This window comes from Gallinula chloropus (assembly GCF_964237585.1).
Source record: "Gallinula chloropus genome assembly, chromosome: 3".
Classification (NCBI taxonomy): Eukaryota; Metazoa; Chordata; class Aves; order Gruiformes; family Rallidae; genus Gallinula; species Gallinula chloropus.
Window position 1 is genome coordinate 47990201 of NC_140087.1, and position 16522 is coordinate 48006722.

Sequence of the window (16522 nt, forward strand, 5' to 3'; positions counted from 1 at the left end):
AAGAGGTGCTCCAGCCTTCTGATCACCTTGTGGCCCTCGTCTGGACTCATTCCAACAGGTCAACATCCTTCTTATGCTGCTGGCTGCAAAGCTGACTGCAGTATTCCAGGTGGGGTCTCAAGAGCAAAGTAGAGGTTTGGACTTAACACAAAATAAGGCACTAACCACATAAATAGTTAGTGTAATTAAATCAAAATGACGGCCAAAGCAGCAACGGCTATTAAGGCAGGAAAACCGACATATGAAAAATAAACAGACTTACTTCATGTCTCTTAAAATACTAGATTTCTGTTAGAAATAGCAAAATTAACTTGCTTCAGTAACTGGGTTAATAAGAGCCTTTACAACCTTCTTGGTATTATGCATTACCTGTAGCTTGTAGCTTGTCATCAGCTCAATACTGTCTCAGCCAGAGAAAGGGACATTCTTAGAGTAAGAGATACTATTCTGGGGCTATTCTGGGAATAAAACCAAAACTATGGTCTTCACAAAACAAACCCAAAGTAATTCTTTAATAGATTTTATTAAAGATCAAATCAATTTCATTGCTACACCTGTTTTACACCTGATGTGATGTATGTCTTGCATGGATTACTGCATAGGCTCTTTTTTTGATCTGGGGCAAAAACTATAGATAAATCTATCATAACAATTTGAGTTTCAGACAGGATTTCAAGAAATTGTTTCCACAGCTATTCCATCTGTTGTACAGCAATATCAACTAATAAGACATTTTTAACATTATGAGTAGATAAAATAGATTCCCTGAGTAGCCACTCTCACTTGCTAAAAAAAACTAGACCTTTATGAACCTAAATCTCTGAAGTGGTTTTCTGTGACACTTCAATTATTTATTTTTTTTAATCTTTCAGTCTGCTTTTGCTTCTCCAGAAATCTGGACTAAGATACTTTCAAAAGCTAGAGGACTTGTCAGTGCACCACAGAAATCAAAGTCAGCTACACAAAGTGCAGACCCACATCAATACTTACATAATGCTTAAGGGCCTGGAGCGTCTCCCCTATGAGGAAAGGCTGAGTCAACTGGGACTGTTCAGCCTAGAGAAAAGAAGACTGAGGGGGGACCTTATTAATGTTTATAAATATCTTAAGTATGGGATGCAGGGGGAACTGACCAGCCCCTTTTCAGTGGTCTGTGGGGATAGGACAAGGGGCAATGGCTGCAAGTTGGAGCACAGGAAGTTCCGCACCAACATTCGGAAGAACTTTTTCCCAGTGAGGGTGACAGAGCCCTGGGACAGGCTGCCCAGGGAGGTGGTGGAGTCTCCTTCTCTGGAGATACTCAAGACCCGTCTGGATGCCCATCTGTGCAATATGAGCTGGGGAGCTGCTTTGGCAGGGGGGGTTGGACCTGATGATCTCTCGAGGTCTCTTCCAACCCCTATGATTCTATGATTCTATGACTATCTGGATCCAGAGTCTGACAAAAAACTCTTAATTTTTTTAATAGGAAATTAAACTGCAGTACATTAGTCTGGTACAAACCTTTCTCATCCCACACAATGTTCAATAAAGAGTCCTAGAACAATGATCTATCTGCAAAGCAATATTTGAATTTAGTCTTCACGTGCTTTACACAGGGAGTGTTCTTGAGTATACCATTTATCTCAGGAGCTGCAAGCTCTGATTTTCTGATGGAAAACAGCAGCCAGGTCACAGCAAGAAGAGGTGCTATAATTTGTCTTATCAGGGAATAGTAGTACTTTAAAAAAAAACACACACACAAAAAACCCCACAACAACCACACCCTAGACAGCACTCCAGTTTGAACCTTTATGTTAAAGCAAGCTACTTTCAAGCTTTTCTTGATAAATAAATAAATAAAAACAAGTTTCTGGCCTTTGAGAAGCATGAAATACATTGACCAAAGATTTTTACATAGTAAACACACATAGTTTATTTCATGCTCGACATTTCCTAATACAAATCTTTCCTCTTTGAGGGCAATGCTTCAAACATCTTGGTTCAGTTTCTCTTGCTTTATTCAACGATATCCTTCCCACTACCAAGAATGCCCCCACCACAGAAATGATCTTTTCAGCTCACTAGCATACACTGTTAGCAGTTAAATGGTATGAATGAGCCATATTCACTTCAATTGTAGTAAAGGGCTTATAGTTGCTAAGAGTGATTCCACAATCTTCTCTAGCATGGTCTTTTGTTCCTTTTCTGCACTTCTATATAGATCACAATCACTCCTAATCACACCATCCTATGAAGTCCTTCTCAACACATTGCTGGCTTTTTTCCTTTGAATGCTGAAACCTGATTACACAGGCAGTGCACAAACCCCGCATCGATGCCCCAGCAAGCCCTCCCTAGTGAAGCCAGAAGTTTTATTTCCTGCCTATCTGGTGCTCCAATACTCAGAGGCCAAGAAGATATAGTTCAGTTAAAAAAAAAACCAAAACATTCAGTCTTTAATTTTACTTAAGCTTGAGCAACTGAGCTAATAGCAAAACAACCTCCAAGCTGAAGGCAGCTAGTAGCTAGGATGATCAACAGGAAAGCTAAATATTGCATGAACCAATTGAGCTTCTGGGGGACGTGACGTGGCAAAAACATGACTGGGTAAAGCAAAATGAAGGTGGGGCCTGACTTCCAAGGACTGATCTGGGCTACAAGGTAGAAGAAAATCCTCCTCCACACTAAAAAGCCAGTTGGCCCTGCACTCCTGAAAGCCCTACTTCTCTTGAAGACATCCACAAGAGCTTGGTCATTCCCCTAACTGCCCTTTTTAAAGTTTCATTTTTAGCTACAGCAGACTAAAGGCTAGCTACTACCAAAAGACACAGCCCTGGCTGTCTGACCTTGACCCACCCCTTCAACTTCAACTCCACTCTCCTCCCAGCAATAATTTGATTCAAGAGCACTAAAATATTTTTTATATTGTGGTAAAGGATGCTTTCTACCAGTTTATCTCTACACCAGTATATCATAGCTCAAGTCAGCAGCACAGCTGCCAAATGAGAAACAGGAACATGCAAAGAAGAGAGGAAGGGCTCGGGGAGCCGTACAAACAACCCGCCCTTTTAGCAGATTCTAATCAGCACATCAAATAGGCTGTCACATGGATCCCTACCCCACTTCAAAACATGAATAGGTGGGGTGGAGAGACATCTATCATTTTGAATAATTCAAAACAGCCATTGCAACTGGTTCTGAAGACTGTAGATGCTTCAAAAGGAAACAGCATCATCCCATGTATCATACAGCCAAAAGCATATAGTGGCTTCTGAGTACAGCCACAATAGAAGCAACCACTAACAATTAATTAATTACAAACCCTATGGATAAGATATCATTAATAGTTTCTTTAAGAATTTAAACAATATATTCCCTGATGCAGTGTAAAACTCCCTGCAACCTAAACGCAAAATTTAAAACTTTCTCGGGAGATATCTGAAACTAATTGTGCCATTACATGTTACATTAGCTAGAAGTTACCCATATTTTAATCACTTCTGTTTTCCCTCGTAGGGCTAATTTTAATTTTGTACTTACACAATTACAATTCACCCTAAGAAAATGAATACGAAAGATAATCCAATTCACAAACTTATTTTCATAGCTTTATCATTTATCACAAGCAAAGAATATTCAAGCAGAATATATATTTTAAAACATTAATATTAGGGACTGGACTACACAGAAAATAAATATGTCAGGTAGGATTGCAGATACATAGTAAAGCCTAAATTCAGAAGAATTTACAAGGTGACTACAACTTAAATTATGAGTCACAGCTTGACAAGACAACAATTTTGATATAATGCCTTTCAAATTATGGAGCTGTATAAGCATGGAAATCATAAACACAAAAATCACAACTCTGCGTCTTCAAGGCTTTATAAAGCATGCCTAAGCTCAAATTTTCATTTTCCATGTATGACAGACGTGGCAATAAACACTTGACCTCAGGAATTTGTTTTTAACAGTGGTTCCTCCTTTTTCTATTTTGTCTGTTATTAATGAGGCAAAGGCAGGTTGGCAGCAGAAGGCATTAACAGAAGCCTCAAGATCAGAAGGCTGGGGAAGAAGGGAAAGAGGAGATGGGCAAGGACCCACATCATGCCTAAAGCAAACCCGAAGTATCCAAAGCAGTAAGGAAGAATGGAGTGAGAAGCAAAATATCACACAATGGAAAGGAGAGGATGCACAGCAAGCAAAACCTGAATTAGAGCCACAAAACTAATCTCCAAGAGAAGAAACAGTCAGTCAAGGACCAACAGATATTCCTAACAGGAACAGAGGAATCTCCTGACCACCCCCTAAAGGGTGCTGTGAGGAAAGCAAAACAAATCAACATGCAGGCCAGGACAATTTAGTATGAATGTTGTCCTGAATGTCCACACTTGTTCCTTCCCCACCTTCAACTTGTCTCTGAGCAGAAAGAAATAGAGATGGAGTTCGTAGGTGTAACTTCTGCTACACGTTTTATTCCTCTAGACAAGAAATTTCAGGGCCTTCTCTGAAGGAGATATGGCAGGGAAGCATGGTCAATAGTCTATTCTCTTCAATCTCTCTTGCAGAAAAATCTCTTCTGGCAGCATGGTACAGCAGGCTGGAAGCCACTTCTCCTATGCCTCCAGCTGGCATGAGGGCAGAAAGAAGATTTTCTACCCTGAGCTTTATAAGGCTGCTTTGACCTTCACCACTGCCATAAAATGGCACGGGGGAGGGAATGTATCTTAGGAATAACAACTTGAAAAAACTAGCTTTTTCCTAATAGCCTACAGCAGCTGTGTACTGCTATAGACAGAATTATCTCTGGTGGTGATGGTGCATAGTATCTCAGGTCTTGGGAAACTTTTTCACACATCTACATGGAACCTGGAATTCTAATACCTCATACAGCTCACATCCTTTGCCCTTACTTCACAGAAAATCAGATACATGGAGAGAAGAGAGCAGTGCAAATGCACTCCTAACTCATTAGTCAGAAATGTTAAATCAAGTTATAGCATATAATTTCCTTCCAGTATTTTACTACCTTGGAATTACAAAAACATACCTGCCGCTAAGCCACGCTATTTCTGATACGGTGATTACCACTAATCAGATATAATTTGTTTATATTCCGGTACTTCATACAAGGTTATGCAACTGGAAAACTACTGGAAATCTCTCTGGAACTTTGACTGTCACTGAAGGGACACGAAACATACCAAACTTCTCACACCTTAAAAACATTGTTGCAAACAAACTCATGGCAGCAAGTCATGCTGACCAACTTAAATTTCTTAGACTTACCATATAAATTAATTATTTATATATATATATGTTTAAGGAATTTTAAAAAAAACCCTTATTATTCTAGTACACTAATCATCATGGGGATATAAAAGAAAAAAGAAGTTTTGTACATAAGCAAACTATAAAATGAGGATATTGGTTTATATCTAACAATATAACACTTAATCTTCATTTGACAAGAATTCATTGTGAGTTTACAATCAAATAACATACCATCAAATAGTAGGCTTTGACATTTCACCATTCCTGTAAAACAAAATACAAGTATACCAGCAACACGCATGGGCAAAAGAACAGCGTGTTTTCAAGAAGCTAGCATTACCTCTACAGACATATTTTTAGGAGACTGTGGGTTTTACAGCCTCATGCATTACAGGAAGCCTCTAAGATACTAAGTTCTACTAGTGTAAGAGCAACCATCCCTTAGCTCACACCTCCCCATCACCCAGCACAGCTGGAAGCAGCAGAACTCAGATGCTGTGCCAGGAGAGACCCTCTCTGTGGCACTTATGGAAACATCTTAGGTTTGCCAAGAAACACGTATGTCTTCACTGTTGTGCTCTATATATGATGTTGTACATTGAATATTTGAGGATAGGTAGTTGTCTTAAATGTCTGCTTCCTTTAAAGGCATAAGTGTCCTCGCGTTTGGAAACAGCCTAGTGTTACCTCTTTTCCCTACTTTCTCTGAGACGCAGATTCTAGACAGTTTGCTTGTTTGTTCCCAAGTGTCAACCTGGCCTTAAGTCTTCCTGCAGTGGACTTCTACAAATACAAACCCATCAGGAAATGTTCTCTGAAAAGCAAACAAACACCCAAAATGTAATCGACTTTCATCCTCATTCTGACTCCCATTCTGTAACACTCTGGGTATATTTTCAATTCAAAAACTGAAAGTCAGACCAAGCAGTGCCAAGCACCAAGATGCCACCTCTGAATTCACTTACCAGACAACGAACATCTTTAAAAGCCATGTAAAGATTCAACAAGCTGAGCAAACTGAGCAACACCTCCAGATAAAAGGGACAGCCTGATAAAGCAGTGTGCATGCAAACTCCGCAATGTTAGTGTCCTACATTAGAAGTCACTACTGAGTTAGGATGCTTTCCTTAAATTGAGAAGTAACTGGATATATCCAGATTTTCATAGAACTTCAAACCTGATCAGCTACACAAAAACAAATTCTAATAAACTGTAAAATCAAACAAAAATAAATATTTAAAAAGCACCAATTATTGGCAGAAAAGAGGTCAAACAAGCATTTTCCTTTAAACTTAAAATTTTGCAAAGAAATTTGAGAATACCAGTATTTTCTGATCTATTTTTATATAATCTATAATCTCATGTAACATTAACAGCAGAACTCTAAGCATAAGTAACCCAAATATCCCAGTGTTTGCAGTACTTTAAAAAAATAAAAAAAATTCAATCATCACACCCACTTGACTATACTAACTGCAAGCCTGGCTTCTGACCCTGGCAAGACATTAGAGATTATAATCAAGAGTAAGATCATTAATCACCTGGATAAATAAAACCTACAAGTGAACAGCTCCTGTGAAAGAACAGCCTCCCGTTCTCAACTGCTTTGAGTTCTGTGAGGGTGTCAATGCACATGAATAAAGGGGACCCACTGACCATAACATCATTGTGGAAAGGCTAAATTAAGCTAAATTGCCAGGGACTGGAAGAAAGACAATTTTATAAACTAATAGCCAGGTAAAGGATAAAGAAAAAAACCCAAGATGTAACAATCACCTTTCCAGAGCAGAGAAAGCTGATGAAAACCTCTGGGGATCACTGTCAATTAGCTTTCTTCACCATTTTTGCCAATGTCCAGCAGAGTGAAAAACACTGAAATCTCCCAAGTTTCTAATCAAAAGAGCCTTCTTTACTCCCCTCAGTCTATCTGTATAAACCTGTACTGAGCTGCACTGCCACTGACCCCTCCTTAAAGAGGTATTAAAGCATGGAAGAGGCCACACAGGAAATCTTTAACTAATAAAAGAAGAATCGTTTGTTGCTTTCCCCAGTAAGTTGTTAGAAGATGATGCTGGCCACCCAAATCTTGTCAAGCTTCCATAAAAGCACAAACACTGTGTCTTCAGTCAGGCACTGACCCTAACACTGCAGATACCTTTGTGAAAGGGTAACACCATGAAACACAGTGTCATGTCTTCTCTGAAGACACTGCTTCCATAGAAATACACACCACCAACAGACACTTACAGAAATTTCTCAGTAAATCCTAACTATGTACAGTAAACTTCTTTATATATAATATATATATATATAAACTTCAAGACATTATTAACTGCTAATGGAATATGATGACACTGTAACTACATTACCATATTAAATCAGCTACAGCAGAATATTTTAGTGCAGCCTTCTATTAAAAAACCGTGACCCTGTTCATTAGAAAAGACAGACTTATCTCTGAAGGAAAAAGAAATAACAAAAGGGTAGACAGCAAAGTCTGTTATCTGGTCTACCTTCAGTGTGGACCTAAGAACACTGACCAAAAATTTCTCTTCATGTTGTTGTTGTTTAAAGCAACAAGCAGCTAAACCAACCACGCAGCCATTCGCTCACCTCACGCACACACACACAAAGTGGGATGGGGAGGAGAATTGGGAGCAGGGAGGGGTTAAACTCACAGGTGGAGGTGAAGACAGTTTAATAGGACAGAAAAGGAAGATGATGATAACAAAAGAATATACAAAAAAATGATATACAGCACAATTGCTCACTCCTCACTGACCAACACCCAGATAGTTTGGAGCCACAGTTGCACCCCTGGCCAGATATCCCCAAATTATAGTCTGAGCATGACATCATATTGTATGGAATATCCCTTTGATCAGTTTGGGTCAGCTGTCCCGGCTGCGTCCCCTCCCAATTTCTTGTGCACCACCAGCCTCCTCCCTGGTGGGGCAGTATGAGAAACTGAAAAGTCCTTAACTTGGTGTAAATCTTGCCCAGCAACAATCAAAAGTGGGTTATCAACATTGTTCTCATCCTAAATCCAAAATGCAGCGCTATACCAGCTGCTAGAAAGACAACTCTATCTTAACTGAAACCAGGACACTCCACTATACAAATAATACCAACCACCCAATATGGTAAAGAATGGATGTCAGTCTTTTCTACTAGTACGTGATAGTTCCGTGTATGTGTGTGTGTATGTAAATAAAAACCACATCAGTATTTTAAATTCAGAATAATATCCACTTCACTTGAGATAACAGTAAACAGAACTACTGCACTAGCTCAGCTTTTCTTTCTGAACCAGAGCAGCACATTCTGCCCACAACAACCACCTGCATCTTGCACCTCAGACTCTTGCTTGTAAGGTCATACAGTAAGTCAGTACTAGAGCAAGCCTGTGACCCCAGCTCCTGATGAGCCCATGCTGCCTCTCACCAAGCAGTCCACAAAATTTTCTGCACATCACGACCCATATTCTGGCTCACTCGGCACTTCTCACCCAGCCAAAAAGTGCCTCCAACAACACTTAATAAGTCGGGAGACAAAATTAAGTATAGAGTTACACTTCACAGTATAAAGCCTCAAACATTAATTTTATATATAATAAGATTACCAAAGTACTCAAATAATGTCAAGCACGAGACTTTTTTTTTTAAATTGCGTTCCTGTACTGCCACCTAAAGATCAGAGAGAAAAACAGGAACACTACTAGACAATGCAACTTTTATCTGTAGTCCTAGAAGTGAGTGGTAATAGTTTTGCTGATACTTGGCTTTGAAAAAAGATCATGCTGCATATTAAATGAAAACCAGATTCATGAAAGAGTCCCACTCCCCTTTAGCAGTGCTTCATATTTTTCTATTTTCCATACATTAAAAAAAATCACAACCTATGTATGGATATACATATCACTCACTGATTTAACAAAGCCAGTTGAGTAAGAAGACACTGCCTTTCATTAGGTTAATAAGAAGCCAGCTTGTACAGTCTTGATATATAAACTCTGTCTAGCCACAATACATTTTGCAGTGGAAGCTGGATGAGTGGAAAATTATTTTTAACTTCCTTGTTTAACTTTTATAGTTTAACTGACATCACTATTTAAGAAAAAAGACAAACTTCCACAAGTGCAGAACCCTTCATGATCTATCAGTTGGTAACCACTGTTTCTCCCAACAAACATTGCCCTGGTTACGCTTCTCTATCCAAACACTACTGTCATTCCACCTGTGGCTGACTCAGACCGTCTTCTGAACTCTGCAGCCTCTCACAACTTGAAGTTGACAAAAGACAGACAGACACCATCTCGAAGGATTCCAACATCACAAATTCACAGACATATTAGCTAAAATATGCATTTTTTTTTTACTTTCTTGCATTTTGGGTTGTTTTTCTGGGATTTTTTTAATATAGGCTGAGGCTAGATGCAAGTGTGACCTGTAACACAGTGTCAAACTTCTACCTGGGGAGCTTTATACAGAAGCTCTGATACCCTGTAAGGTCGTGAAGCAAAACACTGGGAATGTTTCCATAAAACATCAAATTCTTCAGGAAGAAAAAAAACAAACCCAGCAAGGTGAGCAGCACTGAACTGTCTCCCAAGTCCTGGGATTTGGATCGCCTACCAGTATGTTTCAGGCATCAACACACAGAGATCTACAAGCAGGTTTACCACAGTCTATCTTGCTGGGAAAGGGTATAAAACATCTACTGAGTGGGGTTTTTTTTGAAACAAACACAGCGGGCTACAGCACGTTTGGGGGAAGGCGGCGGCATTTATTCGGTGGATGCCTCAAAGCCGCGCGCTCCTGAGGCGGGACAGACTCGGGCGGGTGATGGGGAAACTCTGAACCACCTCACGGCGCCTTCCTCCCGCAGGCCGGTGCCCAACAGCTGCCGCCGCCCCTACGCAGGCCCAGGGCAGTGTCATGCTCGCTGCCATACGGTGGTTTCCTTGCACGGCTGCAGCGGGGGGGGGAAGACTTTTACCCTCACAAGGGGCAGTTTCGAGCGGGATAGCTACCGAGTGGCCGCGGCCGTGGGGGCTTCCCGCCGCGGCCCGCCACCCCAACCAGCGCCGCGAAGAGACGAGCCACCCAGGCGCTGTGTGCCGCTCAGACCCCGCCATGCTGAGGAAGGTCTCCGAGGGGAGGCTGGCGCCAAAACGCCGCCGAGCAGCGGCGCAGTAGCGGGACACCGCCGGCTCCCACCGCCCGCAGCGGGCAGCCAGCCCAGGGAACCTCGGCCCGAGCTTCCCGCGCTCGGGAAGCGGCGCCCCAGCAGAAAAGCTTTTTGAAAAGCCCTCGTCACAAAGCGCAGCAGGGACCGGCAAGCCGCGCGTCCCAGCCCTGCCGGCAGCGGGACATCCCTCCCCCAACCCCCGCCGCGTCACAGAGACACCGAGACCCAGCAAGCCCACCCCACGAGGGAGAGACCCCCCCCACCCGCAACCCCGAGCCGACGCCATGGTACCGCCCCTCCTCAGCGGAAGGGGCGGTGCTCGCCAGGCGGGACCGACGAGAGAAGCCGTTGTGGCGCCCTTCCTCCCGCCCGTACCTGCGCAGGCAGTGCTCGCACACGCCGCCCAGCAGCTCCTTGGTGACTACGTAGGCGAAGGGCTCGGCGCGGTAGAGCAGCTCACCGGGCCGCACCCGCCGTCGGGAGCGGAGGCCGTTGCCCTTACCCGGGCTGGGAAAGCGCTCCAGTGCCGCCGGCTCCATCCTCCCTCGCGCGCCGCCACGGAGAGACCGGAGAGCCGCCCCCCCCGCCGCCACGTGACGCGGCGCTGCCGCCGCCATCTTGGATCAGGGCCGGGCCGGCAGCGGGCGGGCTGTGCCTCACGGGGCGGTTTGTTTTCGCGGTTCCCCTTCCCCCGGCCTGCGCTGGGAGGCCGCGGGGCAGAGGGTTCCCCTTTAGCTGGAAGAGGGTTATAAAACACTCCAGTTAGCCTGCCATGCTCAGCAGAAACAAGTGGCTACAACGTTTCTATTAATTGCAGTCTATGTGGCCAATTATAAAGGGGGGGGAATTCAGCTACTTTGTGACTTCGCGGGTTAGCCTGTTCCTTTCTGAGGGAATGAGGCGGTGAGAACATCTCTAATGATCGATCTCTGTGACCCGTGAGATGGGAAATCTGCAGCAGCCCTCCCTCAGGTGAATCCTGAAGCGAGGCAAAGCTTGCAGTGACAGAGTGTCCTGGTTTTGGTCAGGATGGAGTTAATTTCATTTGTAACAGCGGATGGAATGCTGTGTTTGAGAGTAAAATGGGAGTAGTGCTGATAACACCCTGATGTTTCTAGTTGCTGTCAGACAGTCAAGGACTTTCTCAGCTCTTCATGAGAAAGGAGGGGCGAAGCCAGGACAGGTGACCTAACTGACCAAAGAGAGTATTCCACGCCAGTTACGTCCAGCCCAGGATATCGGGGGCTGACGGGAGGAAGGCCTGGGGCAGCTCCGGGACGCGCGGTTCTTGGGGGACGGTCGGGTTCTGGGACGGCTCTGGGTGGCACGGCCTGAGTTGTGTGGTTCGGTGAGAAACTGCATTGTGTATCAACAGCTTCATATATTTTTGCTCTAAAGTCCTGTTAGTATTGTTACATTGTATCTTTCTGTTATCTTAGTAAACTATCCTTATCCCAACCCACGGGCCTCTTAATTTCTTGATTTTGGGGTTATTTGCCCCTTCCTCTTCCTTTTCCCTTCCCTTACTTCTCACACACACACACACACACACACACACACACCCTTCCCTCTTCCCCTGCTCTTTTCCTTTAAGGAGCAGGCAGCTGCATGGATCTTGGCCCTCAGCCGGGGTGAAACCACGACAGAGTAGCCTCATCCAGGGCTGTTGGTGCTTTTTTCGTTTGCATACACAGCCTCAATGCTGACATGGACATGGAAATTTTCAGGCAGTTGGTTGACTGCAGGCTGAACATGATCCAGCAGTGTGCCCCGACAGCCAAGAAGGCCAATGGCATCTTGACTTGTATCAAAAACAATGTGGTCAATAGGTCTAGGGAGGTAATTGTGCCCCTGTACTCGGCATTGGTGAGGCCACGCCTTGAGTACTGTGTCCAGTTCTGGGCTCCCTACCATAGGAAGGACATTGAGGTCCATGAGCAAGTGCAGAGAAGGGCAACCAGGCTGGTGAAGGGGCTGGAGGGCAAATCTTATGAGGACCAGCTGAGGGAGCTGGGGATGTTTAGCCTGGAGAAGAGGAGGCTGAGGGGAGACCTTATCACCACCTACAACTACCTGAAGGGAGGTTGTAGAGAGGTGGGTGATGGTCTCTTCAGTCAGGTGACATGAGATAGGACCAAGGGGAAATGGCATGAAGCTGTGCCAGGGCAGGATTAGATTGGACATTAGAAATTTTTTTACTGGAAGAGTTGTCAGGGCCTGGAACAGGCTGCCCAGGGAGGTGGTTGAGTCACCTTCCCTGGATGTGTTCAAAAAAAGGGTTGGTAAGGTACTTAGGGATATAGTTTAACATAGGATGGGAATGGTTGGACTTGATGATCTTCAAAGGTCTTTTCCAACATTGTGATTCTGTGAAAAACAATATAATGACGATAAAAGTGGAGAGAGGACATGGGGATGTTGCACATCCACAGCTTCATCCATTGATTGCAGATTATAAACCTTTAAGTTTGTTATCTCGGTCACAATGTTAAAGAGTTTGGCTCACAAAGGAAGAGATAAATGACTCTGTCAAATCAAAGCTATAATGGTTCTGTCAAAAACCACCCCAAAGCATGACATTTTACTTGGGAGCTAGTATCTGAACATACTTGTGGGTCTCACAATGATCTGAATACAAGGAAGCATTGCTGGGCCACAACGTGCTCAGCCCCTGAGCTCCAGCAGTGTCTGTCTCTTGGAGCACGCACTGTGCACCAGCTGCATTACTGTTAGAGATGTCAGTTAGAGACACCAAGGAAGTAATACAGGAAAAGCAAGGCACTTGTACAATTAACTAAGAGGACCACTCTGAAATGGTGATGCTCAATGCCAACAAAATGACGACTGCTACAACACGAGGCTGAACTGCAAATAGAGGTAGTCTAGTTTTCCTTATTATGCCTGTAGAGGGAGTTGGGGCTTGTTTTTTGGAAAGGAGCATTGAACTGTCCTGCCCAAGGGCAGTGAGACAGACCAACAGTTCTGCAGAACAGCTTTCCATATCTAAAATATATTCAATCTTGTTTTCAGTAATGATTATTTCAGTCTCCAACACTTGTCCTCCAAGCTGCAACAGGGTAATCACAAAGGACAATGTGCATATCCAAAATACTGTTGAGAAGAACCGAGGTACATCAAGTCATGCTATTCCCACAGAAAAATGTATTTTGACATTCATTTGAATGCTGCAGTGATTTAATTATTTGCCAAAAGAACTGGCAGCAACTTGTCTATCAGTTGAACAGTTAAGCACTCAACTATGCTTACCTTTAGGTCTCCTAGCAACTTTAAGCATTCAATTACATTGATATTGTGAGATACTCAAGAATTACTTTTAACAGCTATTAAAATAGTAAACTACCACCTCTGCATTTGGCTTGTATGTTTTACTTCACCTATTTACTCATCTGCATCTCCTTGTCTGCTGTTTTATTGAGTTTCCAAGCAGGCATTGCCCAAAGACAGTAACATAAACAAACCCAGTAATAGCAGAACTTCATGTCTATCTTAGGTGGAAAAGCTTGAGAAACGAATGGTCAAACAATATACAAAAACTATGAACTTGAAGTCCTGTCCATGAACTGCAAAACGCACACTGAGGGAAGAGCTAATACCAATACACGATACCAGATGTCGCTTTCATTATTTTCTCAGGTTTTGTCACTCCTGCCCCTAACACACCAGAATCTCACAAAGTACAAAAATGGGTCTGAGAGAATGATATTCTCCTTTCTCACACACACACACAAAAGCACAACCTTAGAGAGGTCTGCTGCTGGTGCAAAACCCCAAGTATCAATGCCTGAAAAATGGGCTATCATCAGCTTCACGTAAGTTGTACAATTAAATAAGCCACAGAAGCCCACGAACAACTTCTGTCTGACACTGCATTTCAACTGATATGACAACATAACTGTAGTGATAGACACATTTCTAGTATAGATAGGCTTTTAAACACACTATAAACATTTCCATTCGGCAGAGTCTTTGAACAATGGTACCCAACTGAATGCACAACTTCGATGTTTCTATAAACATCAGTCTGAATTTTGAGAAGCCTAATGATTATATACATAAAGAGGCTATTTAGTCCTTGACTATGTTTAATTGAATTAATCCCTGTTATTAATACAAGGTTTTTATATGACCAAGTAATCCATTGACCTAGACAGGTCAGACTTCCAGACAGCTATTTGAAATGCATGACTGACATATTATGCACAGAAGTAATTGTCAAGGCACTTTTGTGGGAAATATCACTTAAGTTGTGGCTGATGCTCCTGAATTAGTCATGCTTCCTTACCGTCAGTGGATGAGACACTGTGGTGGAAGTTTAGCACTTTTATCTCAAGACAGCATGTTTTACCACATGTATTAAGGAAATAATTGCAGTAATGCAATAATCTAAACAGTTCATCAAATTCTGCTCTTTAGTATAAACATGCAATACCCGTTCCAACCAACAAGGCATATGACCAATTTTTCTGGAAACAAAATCTGGCTCAAAAGACAAAACATAAAATTTTTAATTAATACAAAATCTCTGTCACTAACAGCACAGAATAGCTATCAAATAATTACTTGAAAGCTTGTAAGAATAAACATCTTCTGTGAATACATGAGAATCTCTTGACAAGGTCTCTTCACTTTTAATGTTTGTGTGGTAATTAAACATTGCTTTTAGAATGCAAAATTAAAAAAGAGCACTGCAAAAGCATTTTAACCATAATAAATTAATAATAAATTTCACATATATTTTACCAGGTTTTTACTATGAACTTTAAAAAAAACTTTCTACTTTGGAGTATTTCCTGCCTCAAACACATTAGTTTCCTTCAGATGGCAGAAACAAGCTTTTGAAGTTCATCAGCATAATTTCTCAGCTGAATGACAAGAGTTGCAAGTGTACTTCATATAGAAAAAAAATCCTGAAGCATAATTACACCAAAAAAAATATATAATCTCACATCTTTACAGTGGCATGAGTCAAACAGTTCTTAAAACTGTTTTCTCCTGCAGACAATTTCTGTCAGGAAACATTTGATGTTATTAGCAAAGACTTCCAAAAACCTACATGCACAGCATGAAATGCCTTTTGTTTTCTGGTTTTCTTTAAAATCTGTTTTTTCTGATTTAAGCAGTAATGCAATCCATAGCCAACTGCTCCAAAGTCAATTTGTAGATAAGGTGCAGATCTGCATAAAAACAAGCAAAACCACTGCCAAGTCAAACTGGCTGAAGGCTTCTCATGCCTTCAGAATGTGATTCTGCAGCAGAGAAATAAAAGTCATTGCATGTATGTACTACAGTCTGAGCTGAAAAAGGGAAAAGCTAGTGGTAATGATGACATCAGATGTTTACCACCACTATATAAATAGGGCCCTATAAGCAAAGAGACCAAGACCAAAACAATCCTGTGGAAAAACATTAAGAGCAGCCTTCCTGGGGAAAACAAGAAAACAGCCAACTCCTTAAGATTCATTCAAATTCATGAATCATACCAAACCACGCAAATAAAGTTTTACATAAACATCTTGTGGGTCTATTTGAAGTCTTATCAATAGGTTCAACTGCATCAAGCCTTAGAAGTCTTGCTTACATTATGGGTAATTGACTGTGCTATTTGATGTATCTTAACTACCCCCAATTTCCCTTGGGCTTGGTAGGCTTGCTGCCTGTTGCATTCTATCAGCTGGGGACAGCCAGGGTGTCTATTTTGAGCAGTGACTTGTTAAACAGCACACACAAGGAAAGATGCAATAGCTATTGAGCAAGGGTAATGTGAGCGAATAAACATCTCCCACTGACTTTTGCCCTTGCTGGAAAACTTACTTGTTATTTCCATTTTTTCAGTGTTTGCACAAGAAAGGTACAGCTTTGCTAATTGAAGCCTTGCAAAGCTTTGATCATAGTTTTCAAGCTACAGCCCCACTGATTGACTTATGTCTGCCAGAACAATTAATTCAACATGTTTCTCAGGAAGCCTCAGGTTCTTCCTCTCACACACACCTTAAAACTACACCACACAACCCATTGCTTGAATTTTATGACGATATTTCGATTAATGTTGTCATTA

The 16522-nt window shown here is 42.2% G+C and overlaps 1 protein-coding gene across 1 annotated transcript in view; it reads right to left on the reverse strand.

Annotated features, from left to right (window-relative positions):
• Nucleotides 1-10985, reverse strand: part of SMYD3 (SET and MYND domain containing 3) — a gene marked incomplete at both ends in the record, with an annotated part of 393058 nt that extends 382073 nt beyond the window's left edge. The window contains one exon of the mRNA XM_084261454.1: nucleotides 10822-10985. Coding sequence (XP_084117580.1) covers nucleotides 10822-10985 — 164 coding nt within the window. The remainder of the gene's footprint in view (nucleotides 1-10821) is intronic.
• Nucleotides 10986-16522: the final 5537 nt, after the last annotated feature.